Below are 24,418 nucleotides of genomic sequence, written 5' to 3'. Positions count from 1 at the left end.
GGATAATGACAAATTTCTGTACTTCAACAATGTGGTATTCTTATCTCTGAGGACCTCAAATTAAGTAATTCAAAAAAAATTAAAAAATAGAACATACAAAAAATTAATTTATTTAAGGGAAGGAGGAAGAGTACTTGACCCTCAATAGATAGATGAAGTTTTATTTAATCACATAAATTGAGTTTCTAAGATAATGGTTTTTTGATTGTATTGAAAGGTGTAATGATTTGGGAATGAGTTGGGTTATTTTGAGGCAAATGAATTATTTATGATGAAAAGGATAAACTTTACGAGGATGGTTAGATGTTTTCGTAGAGTGGAATCATGTAGTAAAATAAAAGATTTTAGGGAAAAGATAGAAATTTGTTTGTATTAATAATATGTTTTTAATATTAATTTCTTACTATGTGAATGAGAGTTTGAACTCAAGCTGTCATAACCATTGACGGAGATTGTTTTTCTTCGTATTTTGTAAAGATAAGAGATCAAAGGGAGAACAACAAAGGAGAGAATATACAAATGTTGGGTTACTACTCTAAACAAACTAAAACTGCCGATTAATCTATGTATCTGGTTTTCTACCAATCAAATCTCTGTGTTGAACAGCAAGAACTAGTGTCTTTCCTTTACTTCTTTTGCAGCCAAATTTTATTATAGCTAAATTTCTTAATAACAAGTCGTTGTAGTATAGTGGTGAGTATTCCCGCCTGTCACGCGGGTGACCCGGGTTCGATCCCCGGCAACGGCGTTATTTTTACTGATGTCTATTAAGCAATAAATTGAGAGAAATTTTATAGAAAGAAAATTGAAATAATTTGGGTAAATCTTAGAGAAGTTCATCCTAGTAATGAAAAAATATTCCAAATTTTCAATTTATGCACTTAAGCTTTTTTTATATTTATGTGTTTAAATTTTTTCTTCATTACTTAATCTAAAATTTGTATATATTTCATTTATTATTATTAAATTTTATATCGTATGTTTCATTATTTATTATATATTACTTTTAAATATAATTTTGTAATTTAAATTTGTGTTTTCTACATATATACATATGTAATAAGATTTTTAGTGTCAGGTAGAAATTTATGGAAGCATTGAATGAGGAATTATACCAAGTTATATTACATTTCCCCTTTATTTAAAAAATGGACAAATTATTCTTTTTTCTTAACTAGCGTTTGATTGTATCGAAATGTCTAATGATTTGGGATTTTTTATTGAGTTGAGTTATTTTGAGGCAATCGGATCATTTATAATGAAAATGATAAGTTGATGTTTTTGTAGAGTGAAATTATGTAGTAAAATAAAAGATTTTAGGGTGTAGAGTTTGAAAGGAAGTAAATTAATTTTTAGGAAAAGGTAGAAATTTTTTGTATTAATAATATTTTTTAATATTAATTTCTTACAATATAAATGAGAGTTTGAACTCAAGCTGTCATGACCATTGACAGAGATTACTTTTTTTCGTATTTTGTAAAGATAAAAGATCAAAGGGAAAACAACAAAGGAGAGAATATACAAATGTTGGGGTAAAACTCTAAACAAACTAAGACTGCCGATTAATCCATGGATCTGGTTTTCTACCAATCAAATCTCTTTGTTGAACAGCAAGAACTAGAGTCTATCCTTTAGTTCTTTTAAGGCCGAATTTTATTATAAGCAAGTTTCTTAATAATTATCCAATAAGTCGTTGTAGTATAGTGGTGAGTATTCCCGCCTGTCACGCGGGTGACCCGGGTTCGATCCCCGGCAACGGCGTTTTTTTTTTTTACTCAATAGTTTGAGAGAAAATTTATATAAAAAAATTTGAAATATTTTGGGTAAATCTTAGAGAATTTCATCCTAGTAATGAAAAATTATCCCAATTTTTCAATTTATGCACTTAAGCTTTTTTTTTTCATATTTATGTGTTTAAATTTTTTTTCCTCACTATTTAATCTAAAAATTGTATATATTTCATTTATTATTATTAAATTTTATATTGTATGTTTCATTATTTATTATATATTATTTTTAAATATAATTTTGTATTTTAGATTTGTGGTTTCCACATATATATATATATACATATGTAATAAGATTTTTAGTGTCGTAGAAATACTATGGAAGCATTGAACGAGGAATTATACCAAGCTATATTGCATTTTTCCTCCTTTATTTAAAAATAGATAAATTTTTTTTCTAAACTAGCATTTGTACCTTAGAATATCTTTAATCAAAGAGCAAATTAGTTTTTTATTAAAAATTATTCATTTTATTGTTAAAACTAATGTGACCGATAAAACAATCGAGATCTCGTAGTGATGTACAAAGGTCAATTTTCAACGGTAGAATGGATGAAAATTTTAACATATATGTTAATTTTCCCTTTGATTTAATATACATGGATTAATTTTTTATTTTTCGAATAAGAGACAAAATTCAATCAAACTTTTTTAAAATTTTATTATAGGTTCTTATCATACTACTTTTTTTTTGATATAATATCTAAAACTACCCATATCCCCTCCCCAACCTTTAAATAGGAGGATGATGCGCTTCAACGCACTCGAACACACGTATTTCTGTACTGACAACAATACTGATGCCAATTGTGTTAAGTCGCAATCAATTCAATCAAATTTTTAGCACAAAGACTTTCATAATACTTTTGCTCATATTTTTTTAGTTTTATTTTAATTTGATTTAAATTTGATTCATATTTTTTTGAACAATCTTCCGATCATATTTACTCTTTTTGATACAATACTTAAAGCTACCCATGGTCCCTCTCCAACCCATAAATAAGAAGATACTGCGCTTCAACACACGCGAACCCACGTTCTTCTACATTGGTAACAATGCCCATACTAATCAAATTAAGACTCAACCGACTTAAATTTATTTGATTGGATTGGTTTTCGAAACGGTGGAGAAAGAAAACAGAACATGAATGAATTACAATTTGGAAGATTTCTTTGAACTACGGACAGCTACGAATTCTTGCATCTTCTTAAACTGTTCTGTTGTCATTTTTTCATAATATTTATACGCCCTCTCCTGTAGAAGAATGAAAAAAAAATTATTATGTACACAATTTAATTTTATTATTAATATTTGATTCACTGATAATATGCATAGTTAAATATATAAAATTATTGGTAATGTATTTATAAGGACTAAATTAAATTAATAGTTATTATTAAATGAATTAATTTAATGTTTATATTGTTAGAAAGAATAAAAAATCCAAAATGTAATAAAATTAATATTTAAAGGATTATTTACAAAACCATGAAAACTTTAAAATTTTATTTATGTTAAACAATAAATGTTATTTTGTATTAAAATTAGACATTATTTACTTATTTTTAATAGTACATCGACTAAATTGATCTATTTAATAGTAGAGTAACTAATTTGATCGTATCGTTATAATAAAGATAAATTCACCTAAAAGTATCATATTATATAAGAAGAAAATTTGATGCGGTCGGTGCATAAATTTCATGCACCATCGATGAATAATAGTATGACACTCCATCATTAAATAAAATAAAAATAGTGGAGAACTTATAAATAAATACTAATAACTTTATTTAAACATAATTCAATAATAATTAATTAAAGTTAAACCCGAGACTTTAAATCTTAAAAATTTTAAGGCCAAAATCTTTGAGAGTTATTAATATTTATTTACTATAATTATATTTAATATTTAACTTAATAATGATGTGTGATATTATTATTCTTCTCGAACGAAATGAAGAAAATATACCTTCTCGAGGGCGAGAGCATGATGGAGATCCAACTTGAATCCATCATTGATCACAGATTTGTACCTAATAACAATGTCGTGATTGTTGTGGGCAACAACTCGTGCAATTTCTCGAGCTTTCTTCAACAATTCAGTTCCTTCAACAACGTAATTCACAAACCCTAATTTTTGAGCTTCTTCAGCAGTGAAAGGCATGGCTGTCAACGATACTTCACGAGCTTTGTTTGGTCCTATAATACGTGGCAGCTTTTGGGATAATCCCCACGATGGAACTATCCCGAATCTACGTATACACATATAAAATTAGCATCCACCAATGGTGAAGTGACAAAGATTCTTTTAGGTTCAAAATTATATTATAATTTGTAGGACGGTAAAAATATAATTTTATCATTTTAATAATTTTAAAAATATAAATTAAAATTTTATTATTTTTAGAGTGAAGTGTAATTTTATCATTACTAATTTAAAATTTTATAAATTATAAAAATTTAAATGAAATTTTTCATTTTAAATAGATTAAACCCTTGTCATCCCCTTAAATTCGCTCTGATTCGGATAGATTATAATTTAATTATTACTTAAATATATTATATTGGATTTAAAAATAATTATTTGAATTGAATTGACTTAAATTATATTTTTATTTAGTCTATAATTTTTAGCTCATGATTTTAGTCTGATTTTATTATATTATCACTTAAATGTTTTCGATTAAAGTTAAAAATAATAATTATTTGAATAAAATATCATTTTATTTTATTTAATTTATAATTTTAGGTTTAATTATGATTCTGATTTTTTATTAGGTTTGAATTGAGGATTTAATCTTGATATTCATTTTACTCGCATGGTGTTTTTTATACAATATCTAAAATTCCTCATAGCTTATCTCTATAATGCGCTTTAGCACATTCAAATACATGTTTTATTGCACTTACAATAATGTTGATATTAAGCGAGTTAAGACTCAATCGACTACTCACATTATTTTTTAATTCATATGAATATTTTTAATCGAAATAGTTTATAGGACTTAATTAATATATTATAAAATTAAATCTTGAATTTAACTATAATATAGTAAAAAACCCCATAATTTAAATTTTTTAAAAAATACATATTTTATGTTTAAATTAATAAAAATAACTTTCAAATATTATATAGAAAAAGTTATTTCTAATTCTAGGAAAAAATAGAAAACCTCGTATGGGTATCCATGAACTTGGTTCCTTTAGCTGCGACGAGAATATCACAAGCGAGGGCGATCTCAAATCCGGCCGTCACCGCCACTCCGTTGATAGCTCCGATGATCGGTTTTGGACACTGTTCCATCTGAAAAACGGGATCGTACTCTTTGTCCTTCATGCCACCCTTGAAAACTTGTTCCGCCGCCGTCAAATCCAGTCCTGAACAGAAAGCCCGTCCTGACCCGGACAGGATAATGACCCGAACCGACCCGTCTCTTCCAAGGTCCTTGAAGGCCCGAGCCAAGTCAGTTATCATAAGCTGACTCAGCGAGTTGAGGGACGCCGGTCGGTTGATGGTGACGGTCGCGATTCCGTCCGGTTCGCGGCTCACGAGAATCAGATTCTCCGACGATGAGTCGCTCATTTTTTTTTTCTGGTTTATTTTCTGTGATTTCTTTTAAAAGTTTAATTTGGTTTTTGAAGAAACACAAAACATCGAATCCATCGATTATGGATTGGAGGTATCGAAATGCTTTCCTACAGATTAAAATCAAATATAAAAAACAAATATGGCAAATGGAAAAGTTGCAACCATATATGATTCTGATTATAACCCATTGGTGTTTTTGTAGTAAATAGAAGCATGAAAGGTGAGCTCTAGTAAATTTAAGGTAAACTTACTAAATTATGAATAAATTTTGGTTTTGGTCATTGAACTATTTGAAAGTTTTTATTTAAGTTATTGGGCTGGTAAGTATTTTTTAAGGTTTCGCTAGTGAGCTATAAGCAATGATTTGATAATTAGTACGATTGATCGATCAATACCTATCGACGAGTAGAAGAACATAACTTAGATCCAAGTCAATCTAACGGTCAGTGTCGGAGGTTTGAGAAAAAAATTGTTTGAATTTGGTTAGTAGATCCGTGATGTTCAAAGTTGTTTCATGAGAATAAAACTGAACTATAGAAGAGACATGGGAAAAAAGCTTTTGATTGGTGCAAGTAGTGTGAACAAAAAAACCCGTGATTTAAATGAAAACTTCTGAATAGTTTAGTGACCGAATTGTAACTTTTTTGTTAAGTGACTAAAACAAAAATTTACTCATAGTTTAAGTGCTAATAATTTAGAGTACCCTAAATTTAATGAATGTCGTCTATTTAATGTTAACAAATCTTTTAACATGTTTAGTGTTATTCTCAACCTGAGTTGTTTTTCGACTCTTAAGAAATCCAAATATTTGAGTAAGCGGAAATCATGCATTATAAACAACAAATTTTAACAAAAACCCATGCATTATAAACCACAAATAAAAGGATTTGCTGTAAAAACTTGTCTAAAATAGACAATTTTTTTAGTTATTGTTCTCACCATCCAATTTCTACCTTAAAAAAAAAAAAAACAACCTTCATGCTATATAAATCTTGAGAAACCTCTAATAAAGGCTCATGCAATCTCCTCCTCTTCCCCTCAAAGCATTCCAAAATATGTCTCCAATAAACCTTGCATTTGCTTCTCTATTGATCGTCGCGATCTATTTCCCGTGTTTCGCCAACGGCGATGATAAGGACCCCGTGACCGTCCTCGATGCCCCTTTCTTGACGAAGAAAATCAACAGCAATGTGACGATCAAAGTTGATATCAACGGCAAAGGGGACTACACGTCGATCCAAGAAGCAATCAATGCCGTCCCGAAAGGGAATTCTAAATGGGTTGTTATCCATGTCAAGAAAGGGATTTATAGGTAAGTTCATTTCTTTGCATCATTCATTTACTGTCCTTCAAGGGCGTAGCGAGGGACTGGCACGGCTTGGTCTTAAAATTAAAAATTTTCTATTTAGGTCTTTTAAAATTTTTTAAATTTTAAATTAATAAAAATTAAATTACACTTTGACCCTTTAAAGATGATAAAAATTTTAATTTAATTTTTTAAAAATGATAAAGATATAACTATTAAAGTCCTAAAAATTATAATTTAATTTTGATACCCTAAATTTTTATTTTATTTTTAACTTTGCCCCTACCATCGTTACTTGACCGACCTGAATATTATCGAAAGGTTTTTTTGAAATGTCGCAGAGAAAAGGTTCATATACCAAAAGATAAACGGTATATCTTCATGAGAGGCAATGGGAGGGGAAGGACCGCTATTATATGGTCCTTGAGTTCCGTCGATAATAAGGCCTCCGCCACATTTACCGTCGAAGCCAAGCATTTCGTCGCCTTCGGAATTAGCTTCAAGGTAATGAACAAAGAACAATCTTCAATTTTTAAAGCCCAAAATTTAACATCAAATTGCTCCAATTCAATGGCAGAATGAGGCACCTACTGGTGTTGCGTATACATCTCAAAATCAGTCAGTGGCGGTATTTGTGGGTGCAGATAGGGTTGCATTTTACCATTGTGCTTTCTTTAGCACCCACAACACATTGTTCGATTACAAAGGCCGACATTACTACCATAATTGCTACATCCAAGGCTCGATTGATTTCATTTTTGGCCGCGGAAGGTCGTTGTTCCACGTAAGTTTCAAATCGAAATCCGAGATTTTCCGAACACGAAAAAGCTTCAGGTGTTTTATTCCTTTTTAATGATCATCATGTACATTACATGCAGAATTGCGAGATCTTCGTCTTGCAAGACAAGAGGATTGCGATCCACGGATCGATTACCGCTCAAAACAGGGCACACCAAGAGGACCACAGCGGATTCGTGTTCGTCAAAGGCAAGGTTTATGGCATCGGAGGTGTTTATTTAGGAAGGGCTAAAGGAAAATATTCGACCGTGGTCTTCGCACAAACATACTTGTCCAGGACAATCGTCCCCGCAGGATGGACCGACTGGAGCTACCGCGGTGGCCCTGAGTAAGCAAAATCTACCATCTGTGTTCTAAATTCCACGTTTGTTATTCTCTTTTTTGTCTAATGTAAATACCAACCTTTTATATGGCAGTCATCTGTTCCATGCCGAATACAAGTGTCACGGTCCGGGAGCCGATACATTCGGGAGAGTTCATTGGGCGAAACAATTGACGGACGAGGAAGCTAAGTACTGGACTTCCATTGAGTTCATCAATGGCAACGTTTGGCTTCCTGCATGGCTTTGAACAGAAGATACATATTTTGCAATGAGGGGAAAATTTATGGAATTAGTTTATTTAAAAAAAAAATTGATTTGTATTGTATGAGAGGAGAACTTTGGATGCATTCAATGTATAGTTTCATAAGATCTAATGAAAATGAATAATACCATTTCAAAAAATATATATATATATAATATAATATAATATTTATAATTTCTATATTTCCCTTTTAATATGTGTGTAATGATAAATTTATATCCTGTAAATAAAAAACTGGATTGGTAATGAAATTTAGGGGTGAGCAAAATTCGATTCGATTCAAAAAACTCGATAAAAAATTAAATTTTGAATTAAATAGTTCGAGTTATTTGGATCAACTCGAATAAAAAAAATCAAAATTTTCGATTTAACTCGAATATGAATTACACAATTCAAGTTATCTGAAAATCCAAATAAGAAAAGATAAAACTACGTCGTTTTGATAAATATTTACCTTTTTTTTAAAGTTAAAAGTCGAAATCATTAAGTTAAATAATCTTGTACTTCGCCTACTAGTTAAATGGTCTCGTACTTCACTTACTAGTTGAATAATCAGTCCATGTAAATGTAACATTGAATACAAATAATAGGATTCGTTAACTCGACTTGACTTGACTCGAAATTTCTTGACTCAATTCGACTTGATTTGAAAATTGTTCAAATTGAAAAATTGAATTCGATTGCCAAAATAAGATTCATTAACTCAACTAACTCGAAACTTTTTAGCTCGATTCGATATGAGTCGATCGAATGCTCACCTCTAGTCACATTCGAGTCATTGATTAAATTAAATTATTTATTTAGAATCAAATTAAATATTAAATTTATCATTTTGATATAAAACAAATAATAAATATACTAATCAGTTATGTATGTGTTTTTTTTAAGAATATGTATTTGATGTCTTTTTATATATGAATTATGGGTTAAAAATTCAATTATTATCAATTACAAAAGTAATTAAAAATATATTAAAAATAAAAAATCAAAATAATTATGTCCAATATGACTACCATATATAAAAAATTTTAGATTAAAAATCAAAATAATTATGCCTAATATGACTACCAATGTAACCTCTGGTTTTTATTTATTTATCAATTTTCATATATAACCGACTTAATAAACCAACCTCCAACATAACTAATTGACCAACTTTCGTTTTAAACCATCGAATCAACTTCACATCAGTTGATTTGATCGGTTAAGTTGTTTAACTGAATTTTTTAATATAAAAATATATATTATAATCGAGTTAAATCGGATTAATTTAAATTATATTTAAAATATATTTAAAATAAATAAATAATATATATTAAATTCGATTAAATCGATTGGGTAAGTTAAATATATTTTATTAATAAAAAATTGATCGTCTTAATTATTTAAAACAAACCCTAAATCAATTTAATCAAAATAATAAACTTAAATTAATTAATTTGATTTACACCGTTGCTCATTAGAGGTGCTCATGGGCCGGGCCAGGCCGGATTCGGGCAGAGCCCATAAAAATTTTCGGCCCGACCCGAAATATGGGCCTGAAATTTTGCCCAGGCCCAGCCGGGAAAAAATCATAAGCCCGGGCCCGGCCCGGTCCATTTTTTAATAAATACCAAAAATTTATTTTAAAAATTAAAAAAAGTATTTTAAAAATATTTTAAAATTAAAAAATAATAAAAAAGTATTTTAAAAATATTTTAAAATTAAAAAATTTTTAAAAAATAAATATATTTATTATATCGGGCCAGGCCCGGGCCAAAAAAGTGGTGCCCGAGGCCCGGACCGTTTTCTAAACGGGCCTCATTTTTTTGCCCAAGCCCATATTTCAGGCCTATATTTTTACCCAAACCCTCCCATATTTCGGGCAGGCCGTCAGGCCGGGCCGGGCCGCCCGGCTCATGAGCACCTCTATTGCTCATCCTATAAGTCGAATTTAATCGGCCTTGCAAAGTTTGGACCAATCTTCTGATAAATTAAAGCCCAATTCATAATTTCAACAATGGGCCTTAAAAACCTAGGAGATAGTTTCCAATTCACGAAGGATTTTCCATTTCGAAAGTGGAGAACTGAAACTCTGATCGATCAACGAGTTTAGGGTTTTAGCTTCGCAAAGCTTCTTCTTCTATCTCGTCTCGCTTATACCTTGGAACACTAAAGCAAAAAACAAGCGAATATGGAAGCTGGAGATGGAGGCGTTGACCGAGTCGTTGACTCAAAGGATTTACAACAACAAAGCAAAGCCTTCGATAAACTCACTGACCGTGTCGAAGATCGACAGCTTGATTCTTCTCGTGCCCAATCGGTACTCTTTCTGTATAAATTCATGGTTTTTTTTTTGTATAATTTTTATTTTATTTAATTGTTTCTTATGAGTTTTGGTTTTGACTGTGTCAGGCCATGGCATCGATTGCAGCCTCAGCTGAAGCAGAAAAGAATGCTATGAGATTGAGGTTTGATTTTTCTTTTTGGTTTTGTTTTATGAATTTCATTTTCTGTAGTTTTCTTGTGAGAAAATAATCGATTTTTGACTGAAATTTGGCTTTGAATCTTTGACTATTCAATTTGAATTTTAGTTCAATTAGGTTCATTTTGAGATTTTGTTAAGGCAGAGAAGAAGATTGTTTTGTGTTTGCATTGGAATATATTGAATTTTACTTTGTCATCATGTTTAATAATTACCAATAAGTTGGCTGCAATGTTAAGCCACATTGCACTCTCAAGGAGATGCAAGTTTGAACGACCACATTATTGGAAGAGGCAGCCATGAACCGTAAACAGTGACCGTAAAATGGACATAAACAATGTCAAAAGAAAATTATGTTTAATAATTGATTAGGTTTTTCTAGATTGATTGCCACATTGATATTCTTATAGTTGAGGGTTGAGTATATGCATTACCCGATAAGCAACATCGTTAGCCTGCTAAAAGCTATGTTGCTCGGGTTCTTCATCTGGTCCATATTCGGATATGGGTACTTTCATACAAGTTTATAACCCTTCAAGGACCTTCCAAATACATGGAAAAAATTAAATGTTATAACATATTCGTATTGGATGTATACTTATCCTACACAAACCTGAGTCAAAATAGCATAGATTGAAAGCTTGCCATCTATTATTCTACTAGTTTGACATTAAATTGAATGCTAATAAGATCGATATCCTGTAATTTTAATCAGTGTCAATGGATAATCGTCTTTGATTTCAGTTTGCTAGACAAGGTTTCTTCTTTTGACATCATAATCCTTATGTTCTTTCTTTGCCAATATTATTATGGGATCCCGAAATCCCCATTGTTATATCATAGCTTGTAGACCTTTCGAAACGAAAGATCCAATGTTGTAGTTTTTGACTGCTCCGTAATTACTCAAATTGGTCATCCCTGGTTTATCCTTAACCTCAAGTACATTTTTGTTTCCATACAGAGAGAAAGAATTAGCTGCTGTTAAAATCAACGCGGCTGAAGTTGACATCATTGCGAATGAATTAGAGGTTGGATTCTTAGTTGTTTATTTGTTCTTCTCACCGATGTAATGTGCCAAAGGTTCTAATATCTTTTCTTTTCTTTTTTAAATCATTTTCACTGGAAAAATTAGTTGGACAAAAAGGTGGCTGAGAGAACACTCCGTGAGCACAAGGGCGATGCCGTTGCTGCCATTCGATCATTGCTTCACTAGACCGAGCCGGCGACAAATGATATCACTCTAAACTATTTAGAATCATTAAACTCAGTTTTAAGGCGATGGCAGTTATGCTTATTGGTTTCATTCAAAAGACGTAAAAGGCAGTTGTGGCCTTTGTAGATTGTGTGAAATAATGCATAGCGGGGGAAAGAGTGGGAAAACCGCTTTTCTTTGTTTATATTTTCCGATTTGGAATATGCATTAGATCCTAGTACTTTTCATATTCATATTTAAAAATGCTTGTTAAAATCGCTAAAATTCTTTTGTAAAATTTTGGTCCATTACAACATTATTTTTTCTGTTATATATGGTTATAATTTTTTAATTTCAAAATGTCGAAGATAAAAATAGAAGGATTTAATTTTAAATATACGAAAAATAAACGTTGGGGAAAAAATGGGATAGACTAGTTCATCCGAGTCGATCTAGTCTTACATAACCGGTTAGACCCAATAGGTTTATTATACAACCCAAGAAATTCAGGTTGGGTCTATCTGGCTCGGCCACGACCCATAAAAGATTTAGCCATTTGCATCATTTAGGATGTGATTGAGCCGTGACAACAGTGAAAAGCCCAATTTTATTCGATATCAATTCAAACTTGATTGCGTATAATGATCTAAGATTGAGTTAGACTCAAAATAGAATCAAACAAGGTATCAAAAATTGAAAAAAAATAAAAATAAAAATAAAAACTCGCAACAAGTTTATCTCAAAATAGAATAATATTGTTTGAGTTTGACTCAAGCTTTTTTTTAAATATTTATATATTATTATGAGTTCGAGTTTAAGCTTATTTAAATAAAATGTTAAAAAATATATTTATAAATAAATGGTTGGATTAGGCATACAAACTGTTCAAATTGACTATCTCTAGAGCTTTAGCTTGGCTCAGGAGTGAACAAATCAAACTTAGCTTTTTCTTTTTCTCATCAAATAATTAGTGAGCATAAGCACCTCATTTAACCTTAGTTATCCAACATTTAGATTTAGAGAAAGGTTAATGTAATTTTTTTCCTAAACTTAAACAACTAGATTCATTTTGTACTTCTACATTTTTTTTTATCCACTTTGATAACTAGTTGCTAAACTTAGGTATCAAAGTGAATAGAAAAATATAAATATCAAAATGGATCTAATTACCAAGTTTAAGGCGAAAAATTACATTAACCCTTTGGTAAAAATTTATTTCAACTGCCTATACTGTAATATTTAATAATTCAGAAGGAGGAATCCTAATTTCTCATACAATGTATGTTTCTTTTGCACATACAAAACCTGACAGGCATCTCTTATTTTTCCATGAAACTGATACAATTTTGGTTTAAAAAATGATTAGAAACTTTTTTTTTTTTAATCTTTTTCATCTCGTAATCTTTGAATACAACACCAATTAACATTACAAACACTAATGGAAGAACAAAACAACCAATAACCCCCCTCCCTCCAAAATGCAGACACCAATGACTTCGAAAACAAGAATGCTCGAGAAAAAAGAAAAGCAGGTCGCCGTTGCACGCACCTGCCGTGAATGGCTCTCTCTCACTTGGTGTAGAGAACATCCTCCCATGGGTGACGGTATAGTGGCTGCTTCAATCTCTTTTGGTCGAATGTGTGCCTGAGATATCGAACGATTAAATGTAAGAAGCTAGTAAATACATTACAAGTATTTAAGCAAATGCAATAAAACGTTCCATCAATCAATGAACCTTTCACCATCATTGGACCATCTAAGTTCGTATCAGGTATCAGATATCATGCTTATATACGAAAACTCAAGTTATATATGGAAATTCCGAAGTGTAAGCAATCTTACCCAATCAAACCAATGGATCTTGCTAACACAAAGAGTCCATTAAGGTAGCCGATCTCAACTATCTCATCAATCTCTTGCTTGGAGAACATTCCACTTCCAGCAAGAAGATCCAAGAAAAGAGACCCAATGGCACCATCAACGTTGAGGACAAGGTTGTTAGCCTTGGAAAGCGTATATGTTTCAACTTGAACGGCATATTCCATGTACTTTACAGACGGGAAATGTGTGCGAGCAAACCGTTGGAGGAGCTCTACTCTTTTATCTCTGTTGTCCCCTCTCTTAATCCTTTTAACACGAAGCAAAGCAAGTATTTGCAACCATTAGACATGTAATAAGATCCATAAGAAATAATAAACTCACAAGGTATCTGTAACCATTAAAAACCATCTGTACCTGTGGCCAATTCCTGGCACACGAATACCCTTCTTTTTCATGCTTTCAACAAATTCATAAGGTGTAAGGCCCTGTGAAAACACAGGATGGAAAAAAGCATCTTAGAATGTTAGCAGAAAACGGTCATAAAAAACCAAGTCATCCCAAACCTTTACAAGTAATCACCATTGAAACTTACCCGGTCATAAGCATCTTTAAAGTACCGAGCAGCATCATCAATGGCACCACCAAATCGAGGACCGATAGTCAGCAAACCTGAAACAAGGCTGGAAACTAGGTCCTTTCCAGCTCTTGCAGTCACTATGGTGTTGTGAGCACCAGAGACACATGGACCGTGGTCGGCACAGAGCATGATGCATATCTGAACAGATCATACTTATTAGTGAAAACAACACAGGAATTTGCTTTCTAAAGATGGAGATAGTCATAAAATGACACATAACCCTTAAGAAGTTAGTCTAATTTCAGTAGCCTACCTCGATAAAATGAGTACAGTATCTGGGAAGGCTACGTTTGAACCACAAGAGAGAAATGACATCACCAACACCATAACCTCGCTCGACAATGGAAGACATGGGCACACCAGCATAGCACGGTTCCTCACCTGCAAATTAGGAAAGAAGAAAGAAATTAGTGCAGGCTCATCTCAATGTATCAAACATCTCTTTCAATTTTCAACGTATATGGGTTAAGGCAAGGTACCCCTGTCATCAGAGATGGTTGAAATAATGTGAGTTGGAGCACGAACTTTCCCGCTCTTAATTGCATTGTTAAGATCTTCTGGGATTTGTGGAGGCATAACTTCCTTCACGGGTGTAATCTTCCCTTGTTCAACCTAAAGACACAAGTCGAGTACATGAATATAACTAAAGCATAGAACTGGTCAAACTTTGGACAAGATAGAAACATACCAGTTTGTCAAATGTTTCCTTGATCACAGCTTCAAAAGCTTCATATGAAGTGGGAACTACAGCTCCAGCATCCCTTAGTGCCTGATTCTTTGCCTGGGCAGACTCCATCTCACCACCACTCTTAGCTCCCTGAATGAGTAATAAGGTAAAGTTATGTCTCACTAATCGCAGTAACACCGTAGTTGAATGAATTCCAGGAAGATTAAGTTTGTAGCTTACAGCATGACCAAACTGTACTTCTGACTTGAAGAGTCGTGCACAAGTTCCACTGACCCAAGCAACCACTGGCTTGTTCACTTTTCCCTGTTTCAGGGCTTCAACCAAGGAATACTCATCTCGTCCACCAAGCTCTCCGAGCACAACCATCATCTTTACCTGAGGTGAATATGGAAAACAAATCAGAAACCTTCTTTTCCAATGCAGAAGATGTTTCAAAATCAATTATGAATTTTGAATTCTTAATCCTATTAAAAGTTAAGATGGAGAATTGGGAGTGTAAGTTTCTCATTTTTCTAACCATGCCATGCGTTCTTTGCATGTGTAGCAACTAATAATAGACAGGAAACCACAAGGAATTGAATGAAAAAAATGATTTACCTGTGGAATATTGTTAAATCGCAAAATATGGTCAGATAAAGTGGAGCCAGGGAAGACATCTCCTCCAATTGCAATACCTACACAAGTTTTCAATTTGTACCCAAATTTAATATTTAATATAAATTTTCATTCAGTTTAGCAGGTATGAATATAGAGCAAAATGTTAAAAGCTTATTTGTTACCTTCATAGATTCCATCTGTAACACGGGCAATTGTGTTGTACATTTCATTTGACATACCACCCTGCAATTATTTTATAAAAGAACATGTCACAACAGATGAAAGAGCATGGATTCACATTCTTGCCAAAGACATAACGTAAATGTCAAATTGAGGATAGATTGCCCCCACAAAGTGCCAAGTAGAATTTGCTTAAGCAGAAGAGAAAGAGGCATTGACAGACATGCGCACCCATACATAAAGAAAAAGTATCATTATCACGTACAGATTTGGAGACAAAGCCAACAGATCCAGGCCTGTACAGCTTGCATTGAACAATGTTGTCAATTGTTCCAGCAGTGTCACCAATCTTAAAAGCTCCAGCCTGAATTCCTCCGACGGTAGCTGGGCCAATAACAACCTGCAAGTTCGTAAGTAATAAAATCAAATGAAGGTGAAAGAAGATCAAACAGTTAACTCTAAAACAGATACTTTGCTTGTGCAAGAACCCAATATGACATGTATTTATTTGATGATCATAATCATTGCCTAGTTTGGTTTAAATCATCTTCCTCACCTTATTGTTGGAACGTGCATATGCAATCAACTGCTTGGTGTCTGACTCAGGAACACCTTCAGCAATTATAGCAACAACTCGAATGGTTGGCTGTTTCAGAGCAGCCATGGATGAAGCAGCAGCACTGCAAGTGAAATAAAATATAATAATTAACTTATGCATTCAAGAACTCCTGCGCTAAGAAACAGCATAAAACATGAGGACTAACCTTCGGAAAGATGCAAAGTTGATAAAAACATCAGCAGTTGGGTGTGCAGTACATGCTGCTTCAATGCTGCAAAACATATCAAATCAAAGGTCAGAGAACATAAAGCTTGGAGAAAGAAAGTAACCAACTAAACAATAGAGTAAGCTTTCAGCATTGTCGTACTCTTTAAAGGATGTAAAAGCAAATGTATTTACTTAATGTGCTTTATCATGACACAACTAGATTATTAATTGGTAGGAACTAATTGATTACAACTTACAAGCACAATACACATTGGTTTCCATATTTGAGAAACAGTTAACCGAATAACCAAAAAAAAATCCTTCTGCTCATGAAAAGCTAGGCCAATCTATAGTATCATAGGCCAATTAATATATAATTTGTTAACAGTAAAAGAAGTGAATCTTCTCGAAGAAAATTTATAATATAACAGATGACCATCCTATAACAGCAGAATTTAAAATCTATAGAAGCAAGTGTATCTTTCCAGTTTTACACAAGATTGGTCGTAGAAGCACCTTTTGTGGAGATTTCTAAACTTAGCAGGCAGTGTGTAGGATAATAATGCATAAAGCTAACATGCCATAAAGTTCATTTACCATAAAGAACTATGAAGATACTAATTAATAATCAAAGAAAAGCAAAGACTGATATAAAAATAGAAACAGAATAGAAGAGCTTATTACGTAGAATGTACTGGGATCGCAATTTCCTCTTGACCAAAGAAGAGTTTCTGAAATCCCTCAGCACCGGGATTAATAATACCAGCAACAGATGGTGTTTCCCTCCCTACAAATTCAAAAAGAAAATTCAGTACTTATAAAGAATCAAGCAATAAACAACTTAATTCGAACAATTCCACTTAAGTTCTTAAAGAAAAATATGAACTGTAAACTTTGATCAACAAAAAAATGAAACCAGAAAGAGAACCGTACCGCAAAGGAAATCAAAATCAAGCATGCGTTGAATAGGAAGTTGTTTGTAATTGTAGAATAACGCTTGAGTGGTCCGAGAAAATAACTGTCCAGTGGCCATGGCTTCGGCTCAAAGGGACCTGTTAAACAAAAACAGAATAACTCATTTGCATCGATTCAAGCAATTAAAAAACAATCCGGATCCAAAATTACACCTAACTTGAACCTAAAACAAACCAGATCTCAACCGAAAAAAAAAGACGAGAGCAAAGGAAATCAAATCACCGCAATGCAGCTAAAAAACAGTAGTAATAAGAAGAAGAAAACGCGAGATCTCTAGCGTTTACATAATTTAATTCTTCAGCCAAACAAACAAAAAACAACAAATCAAAGTATCTTTAAGAAACTTTCCATTAAAAGAATCGGGATCAAAAGTAAAAGAAGCACTAGGAAAGCAACGGACAATGGAATTGAGAGAGAAAAAAAGAAGCTGATCTGAGAGTAAATGTAATCCTTTTTACCTGAAGAGAGACAGTTGGAAGGAAATGGAGAGAAACGGAGAGAAAATTTATGATGGAAATGGGGGATGGTAGATACGGAATTTATATGAATAACAGAGAGGGAAATTTTGATTGAAAAAAAAAAAAAAAGTAAGGTAGCTGCTAGTTAGAGAGAGGCCAGCTGAACTGACCATTGTAGGTCACGTGGCGTTTGGTAGTTAGGACACTGAACAACATTAATTTTCTTTTTCTATATATTTTGTTTTGTTTTTTAAGCTGTTAAATTTTGTAATATATACTTATATTTAAGGAAAAAAAATAGGCATGGATCCGATCAAATTGAGAGTAGGTAGTTAATTTTATAAGTGTATAAGTATTAAATTAAATAAAAAATATTATTATGCATATTATGTTAAAATTCTATCATTGATAAAAGTTTAAAATGAATATTAAAATCTGTTTACAAGAAAATATACAGAGAGCTACTAGAATATTAGATAAATCAAAAGGAGCGAAAGAGAAGATGTGAGAGAGAAGTTTGATTAAGAGTTCTGGTTGTGTGCCCCGTGAAGTTTTCTCACAGTTGTTTTTGTATGAATCACCTTTTGAACATCAGTTTAACTAATTGTCTTTTAGTTTGTAGGCTTTGATGAGTCATTACTCTTAAACGCATGTTGGAATATACGAAAAGTCACCAAGTGTGATGTCAAGAAATTGTTTTATAGGACAAAACAATGAATTGTTTTTTTTAGAAAGTCAAAATACAATTTTACCATTATACTAACTTGTGATTTCCTAAAAACTAAAGAGAGTCATTTTTCATTTTTATTGGGATCCAAAGCCACACTACTTGCCCCCCTCCCTCCACCCTTAAAAGTCACATCTCGTAATTCGACTTGAATGAGCTATGATGTAAGTGACTGAATCCCACGTATCATGAAATTAAAAAGTGTATTGGCAAAATGTAATCATTTAACAAGGTACAGTTAGTATGACGAGATACTCGTGATGGCATGCCTCCTATGAGGTAAGCTTCAGATGAGGATGAGGTACAATAATTTTTTTTAGCACATAACAAAATTTATTTAATTTTAATAAGATTTGAAACACCTTTAATTTTTTATTAAAAGTTTATTATTAAGCAAAATACATATTTAATATTTATTTTATATTAAATCAATGTTTAAATGTAAAAACAAATTAATTTGATTGATTCATTTATTCGACTTAAAATCTGATTTTAATTATCTAAATTCTAGGCCTCCTTAAGAAATAAATAAATAAATAAATAAATAAATTTAGTTTGTAGTGTTATGTACAAAACAATTTGATCAATAAGAACTGCGGTTTGGTGGTTAGTTGGCTGGCTGGCGTTAGGTGAGTAAAGCTAAATAAGTTGGCTTGACTTGACTTAGAAATTTAGATATATTAATAAAGCAGTATGGATTTTAGCGGTAATTGTGCTATATTTAATAAAAAAATATTAAAGAATTATTTTTATGAATGATATTTATAAGTTCTGATCATATCTGTTCTATTTTATATAATGTCTAGAACTATTGATAGTTCCTCCTCAACCTATAAATAGGAGGATAATACATTTCAGTGTACTCAACCCATATTCTTTTACATTAATAATAATGTCGATGTGAATCGAATTAATACTCAATCAAAATTATTAAAGAATTAAGTATGGAGTTTAAATTGGAATTATGAAGGACACTAAATGAAACTTGCAAACTCAACATTTTGCAATCAAGGAATAACATCAACAGCCATTGTCTCGTTAATGGCTTCGAAATATTTTAATTGTACCCCGCAAAACACACACATGTACATTCGTGGTTCATTATAAGTTTTGAATTTGGATTTTTCTTTGGGTTAATATACTATTTGGTACATTAATTTAGTTTTAATATGTAATTTAATATTTGAGTTTTTTCAATCGATACTCGAGCTTTTCTTTTGTCCCAATTAAGCATATGATTTTGGATTTAATGTTTTAATTTGGTACCAAATTGAACAATAAACCTAAATTCAAGTACCAAATTAAATATTAAAGTCAAACTCAAATACTAAATAATACATTAACACTTTTAAATATTTTTCAAGTGAGTTAATGTATATTTTCTCCCTAGACTTGGCCACCCATACCTAGTTAGTACCTTTTTTTTCTTCTTTTTTTTGAGACCTAACTAATTCTTTAACTTAGAATCCGTCTCACATTTAGATAACTTCTCTTTAATGTCGGTAGAACGTGATGAAGTGACATTAGCAACCAATAAAATAATGCCATATGGCGGACTTGAATTGCAACATGTGACAAGTATTAATAAACAATAAAAATATATAAAAATATATAAACTTATTAAAAATTAGAAAAGATCACTTCATGTTTAGAATTAATTGGGACAAAAGAATACCCAAATTTAGATGAATCTAGATGTTATTTTGTCCCAATTCATTCGGGACATGCTTCTTTTAGTAAATTGAAGTCCAAAAAAAATAGTATCATCTAAGTTCAAGGAGCAAAACATAATTCATTTGCACTTTAAATTTATCGAGTTATAATAATTTTTTTATATTTTAAAAGGTAAAAGTATTATGAAGGCATTTATACTAGGAGTCATATTACATTTTGTCCATTTTACTCAAAAAATAAGCAAATTAGTCCCTATGTGTTAGATAAAAGAGTAAACTGATCATTTCTGTTAACTTTTTCATTCATTTCCATTGTTAAAAATTGGTGTGGCTAATGAAATAATTAGATAGTACCTCATGCTGATGTGCAAAGATTAGTTTTTAACAATAAAAGTGGATGAAAATTTTAACAAAATGATCAATTTGCTCTTTGATCTAACATACAATGATTAATTTACCCATTTTTTGAGTAGAGTGGACAAAAGACAACCCAACTCTTAATACAAGGACCTCTATGATACTTTTACCTATTTTAGATTCAATTTGCAATCTCAATAATAAGATACCGAGCAATATCAGTATCTATAAAAAAAGGTAAAGTACAGAAATGGTTACTAAACTATTGCTCGTGTTTTATTTTGGTCATTGAACTTTTAATTTTTTCAATTTAGTCACTAAACTATTCAAAATCTAAGTTTTTTTTGTTATCGAACGTTAACAGCCGTTTGAAATTTGACAAAAGTGTTGAAGTGGATTATTTTATTAGTCTAATAACAAATTTAGCTCTCGAATGTTTACGCATTCTATCAATTTAATCCTAAATATAAAAAAATTAACAAATTTAACCCTCAACATTTACAAAATGAAAATTTTTAATTTTTAAAAATTTTGTATTTTTTTTAAAAAAAACCCCAAAACCCAAAGCTCTATTTCTCTAATCTTCATTTGTAATAACATATTGATTCTCCAAAAACTCAACAACCAATCCCCTTATCCCCAATCAATCCTTCACTTCTTCTTCACGCACTTCTCTTCTGTCCCGACCCATTCGACCCGACAAGCCCACATTAGTCGACTATGATAGGCAAGTTCACAAAGCCGGTCAAAACAATTATATGTGACGATAGGCTATCTTCCGTGAAAGACAGGTGCTTCAACACCATTAAAACCTTCCACTTCATCACCAATACGAAATCCTCTCCCTCGATCCTCGACCCTTTAGTCCAAACCTTATATCATTTAGACAAAGGCCTTACGCGCAAGCACGCATTTGATTCGCTCATTGCACATCTCTGCAAAATCGAAAGGATCAAGGAATCGATGCATGTGGTTTAGGTTATGATGGGAAATGGTAGGTTGAATGCCAGCACCTTTATCCGATCGTGAATGTGTTGACAAAGAAAAAGATGGAAGAGACGTGGCTGGTGGCGGATCTAATAAGAGCCCTCGGAGTTTTGCTGGAGTGAAGACATAATTTTTTTATTGACGGGTACCATTAGGAGTATAAGTTGATGGAGGTGAGCACGATGGAGAAATAGAGGTTTGGGTGTTGTTGTTTTTTTAAATTTAAAAATTTTTATTTTGCAAACATCAAAGACTAAATTTGTTGATTTTTTATATATAGGATCAAACTGATAGAATATGTAAACATTATAGGGCTAAATTTATTATTAGACCAATAAAAAAGCTCATGTCAACACTTTCGTCAAACTTCAAACGGTTGTTAACGTTCAATGACCGAAAAATTTGATTTCAAATAGTTTAATGATTAAATCGAAAAAATTAAAAGTCCAATGACCAAAATAGAATATAAACAATAGTTTAATGACCATTTTATACTTTACCCTAAAACGCATAGAAAATGCATTGATTTATTTATGTAATATTAGACATATTTTTATTACTAATTACAACATTAATTTATTGACAAAATTTGTGTGAGTTTAAGTTGATAGGTGGATTTAAGTGTTTTTTTAACAATTTTATTATAGGTTCTAATCGTATCTGTTTTTTGACATAATGTTTAAAATTACTCATATCCCATTCCCACCTCATAAATAGGAATATAATACATTTCAGCACACTCGAACCCACATCCTCCTGTATTGACAATAGTACCCATGTCAATCGAGCTAAAACTCAATCAGCTATAACTCAATTTTTTTTTTAATGTAGGAAAAAAATAAAGTGAAGCATATTGGACTATGACTGATGTAGTCAAAGACTATTTGTCTTCTTCTTTTTTTATGCAAGTAAAAGATTTCATGCCGAAATTCAAAAGTGGCATAAATATCTCTAAATGGTCAAAATAAAGAATTCTATTTAGCCTAATTCAAATAAAGCATGCATTTTGGCAAAATAAATAAATGAATAAACATGTACGTAGTTAATATATTAAGACTATTTTCACTGGTTGGCTAAAAATAATAATAATTTTCCTATATTCAACCATCTTCAACATGATGCCATTTATTTTATTTAATAAACATGAAAATAATCTGAAAAATAATTTATATATAATACATTTAAACACGTTTGGAAATGTTATATATAATACCAATCCTTAGCTTTGAGAATATCGCTATATTCAATTATATTTAAAAATTCATTTAAGTAATTATATATATATATATATATATTTGTGTAACTTCTTATTTTAATTTTTCTATTGAAATTTACAAATAATGCATATTTGAATATAGAAGACAGATCTACTTACGTCGGCATGGAAAAATTAAGCGTTTTACATCATTCCATAATTTTTATACTATTAATATTTTAATAATCTAATTGTAGAATTTATCAAAATATATATACTTGTTGTGCGTATAACTTTTTGAAATTATTTGATATTTGTATCATATCGATATACAATGCTGTCCATAGTAATATATAAAAAAATGGCTTAAAAATTTGTCCAAACTCGGCCCGAATAAAAAAAATACTAAACTCGAGCCTAGCCCAGCCCGACCTGGCTGTATTAATTTTTTAAGGTTATTTTTTTATATAAAAATAAATTTAAAAAATATAATATATCAAATAGACTAGAAACATTAAAATAGATATTTCCTAACAAATTGAAAATACATATAAAAAAGTTTTTATACTTAACTAATACTGACATAGTTGCGACTTAACAAGCAAATGCATCTAAAATAGTGGTAAAATTAACAATAAAATAAGAATTATACAAGATTCAAACAATAACAACAAAATAGTAGCAATATAATAGTGAAATAGTAGCAAAACAACAACATAACAGTAACAAAACAACATTAAACAACAATAGAATTTTTTTGTCAAATGTGGGCCGAGCTCGTTTTCTAAACAGATCTTCTTCTTTTTTATCCAAACCTATTTTTCAACCCTATATTTTTATCCAAATTCTCTCATTTTTCAGGTGGACCTTCAGGCCTGAACTAATGGTCTGATCCGCTATCAGATCTAGCACGAACTACATGAATGGATTATAAGATATAACCACTAAACTGTTAAAATATTGATAGTATAAAAAATTATAAAATGCGAAAATTGAAGTACTTTTTTAATCATTTATCCTATCGATCATTATATCCTACTATATATATTATACCTAATAGGCTAACACGAGGTACGCACAAATTACTGATTCTAATTTTTCATATGTGGCTGCTGACAGTATAGGAAGGTCGACAAATGGCTCAGTTTTTATACTACTACTACTAATAAAAGAATTTGTTATTTGCCATCAACTAGAGAAATTTTTTATGTGGTCAGAGCTGTTTAAATTTTCTTATATTTAATATTACATTTCAATCATTTTAAAAAAATAGATAACTTTGTTGATTATTGAGTATTGTTATCAATGTAAGAGGACGTGGGTTCAAGTGTGCTGAAGATGATTATCCTCCTATTTATGGGTTGAGAGGAATTATGGGTAGTTCTAGGTATTGTGCTAAAAAAAATAAATATGGTCAAAATCTATAATGAGATTGTTATAAAAACATTTTAGCAATTGACCTCGCAAGTTGTCCTACAAGAATAAGACACATCACATTTATCTGACATTTCAACTCATATATAGAAAGAAGAAACATTAATAAATCAACTAAGTTATAAGAAATTTGGATCTAATGAGAAAGCGATATGTGATGCCTCACGAATGACTGATGGTGCCTTTTATAATATTCT

The 24,418-nt window shown here is 31.3% G+C and overlaps 4 protein-coding genes and 2 non-coding genes across 6 annotated transcripts; 4 read left to right on the top strand and 2 right to left on the bottom strand.

Moving 5' to 3' along the window:
* The first annotated feature begins 676 nt into the window (after window positions 1-676).
* On the top strand, window positions 677-748 carry TRNAD-GUC (transfer RNA aspartic acid (anticodon GUC)). The gene has a single exon. It is a non-coding gene; the product is annotated as a tRNA-Asp (tRNA).
* Window positions 749-1,689: 941 nt separating this feature from the next.
* On the top strand, window positions 1,690-1,761 carry TRNAD-GUC (transfer RNA aspartic acid (anticodon GUC)). The gene has a single exon. It is a non-coding gene; the product is annotated as a tRNA-Asp (tRNA).
* Window positions 1,762-2,940: 1,179 nt separating this feature from the next.
* LOC105787149 (probable enoyl-CoA hydratase 1, peroxisomal) lies at window positions 2,941-5,513 on the bottom strand. The gene is made up of 3 exons (XM_012613592.2): window positions 4,965-5,513; window positions 3,761-4,043; window positions 2,941-3,042 (listed from the first exon to the last, which is right to left on the bottom strand). The coding sequence occupies exons 1-3, from the start codon at window positions 5,372-5,374 to the stop codon at window positions 2,941-2,943; spliced, it is 795 nt and encodes a 264-aa protein (XP_012469046.1). The 5' UTR covers window positions 5,375-5,513.
* An 874-nt stretch (window positions 5,514-6,387) lies between these two features.
* LOC105775374 (probable pectinesterase 67) lies at window positions 6,388-8,203 on the top strand. Its single transcript, XM_012597898.2, has 5 exons — window positions 6,388-6,692; window positions 7,028-7,190; window positions 7,264-7,470; window positions 7,565-7,812; window positions 7,901-8,203. The coding sequence occupies exons 1-5, from the start codon at window positions 6,397-6,399 to the stop codon at window positions 8,052-8,054; spliced, it is 1,068 nt and encodes a 355-aa protein (XP_012453352.1). The 5' UTR covers window positions 6,388-6,396; the 3' UTR covers window positions 8,055-8,203.
* A 1,890-nt stretch (window positions 8,204-10,093) lies between these two features.
* Window positions 10,094-12,056, top strand: LOC105775368 (uncharacterized). The gene is made up of 4 exons (XM_012597894.2): window positions 10,094-10,371; window positions 10,464-10,519; window positions 11,495-11,561; window positions 11,666-12,056. Exons 1-4 carry the CDS (start codon window positions 10,243-10,245, stop codon window positions 11,744-11,746), a joined length of 333 nt encoding a protein of 110 aa, XP_012453348.1. The 5' UTR covers window positions 10,094-10,242; the 3' UTR covers window positions 11,747-12,056.
* Window positions 12,057-12,963: 907 nt separating this feature from the next.
* LOC105775358 (ATP-citrate synthase beta chain protein 2) lies at window positions 12,964-17,998 on the bottom strand. Its single transcript, XM_012597884.2, has 16 exons — window positions 17,849-17,998; window positions 17,349-17,467; window positions 17,100-17,202; window positions 16,414-16,479; window positions 16,206-16,329; window positions 15,915-16,049; window positions 15,652-15,712; window positions 15,470-15,546; window positions 15,092-15,247; window positions 14,873-15,001; window positions 14,664-14,796; window positions 14,438-14,565; window positions 14,140-14,322; window positions 13,962-14,032; window positions 13,569-13,853; window positions 12,964-13,370 (listed from the first exon to the last, which is right to left on the bottom strand). The coding sequence occupies exons 2-16, from the start codon at window positions 17,446-17,448 to the stop codon at window positions 13,295-13,297; spliced, it is 1,827 nt and encodes a 608-aa protein (XP_012453338.1). The 5' UTR covers window positions 17,449-17,467; window positions 17,849-17,998; the 3' UTR covers window positions 12,964-13,294.
* Between the last annotated feature and the right edge of the window lie 6,420 nt (window positions 17,999-24,418).

This window comes from Gossypium raimondii, chromosome 1, assembly GCF_025698545.1.
Source record: "Gossypium raimondii isolate GPD5lz chromosome 1, ASM2569854v1, whole genome shotgun sequence".
Classification (NCBI taxonomy): domain Eukaryota; kingdom Viridiplantae; phylum Streptophyta; class Magnoliopsida; order Malvales; family Malvaceae; genus Gossypium; species Gossypium raimondii.
Note: the sequence above shows the minus strand (reverse complement) of the source record. Positions and strands in the feature narration are given on the sequence as shown.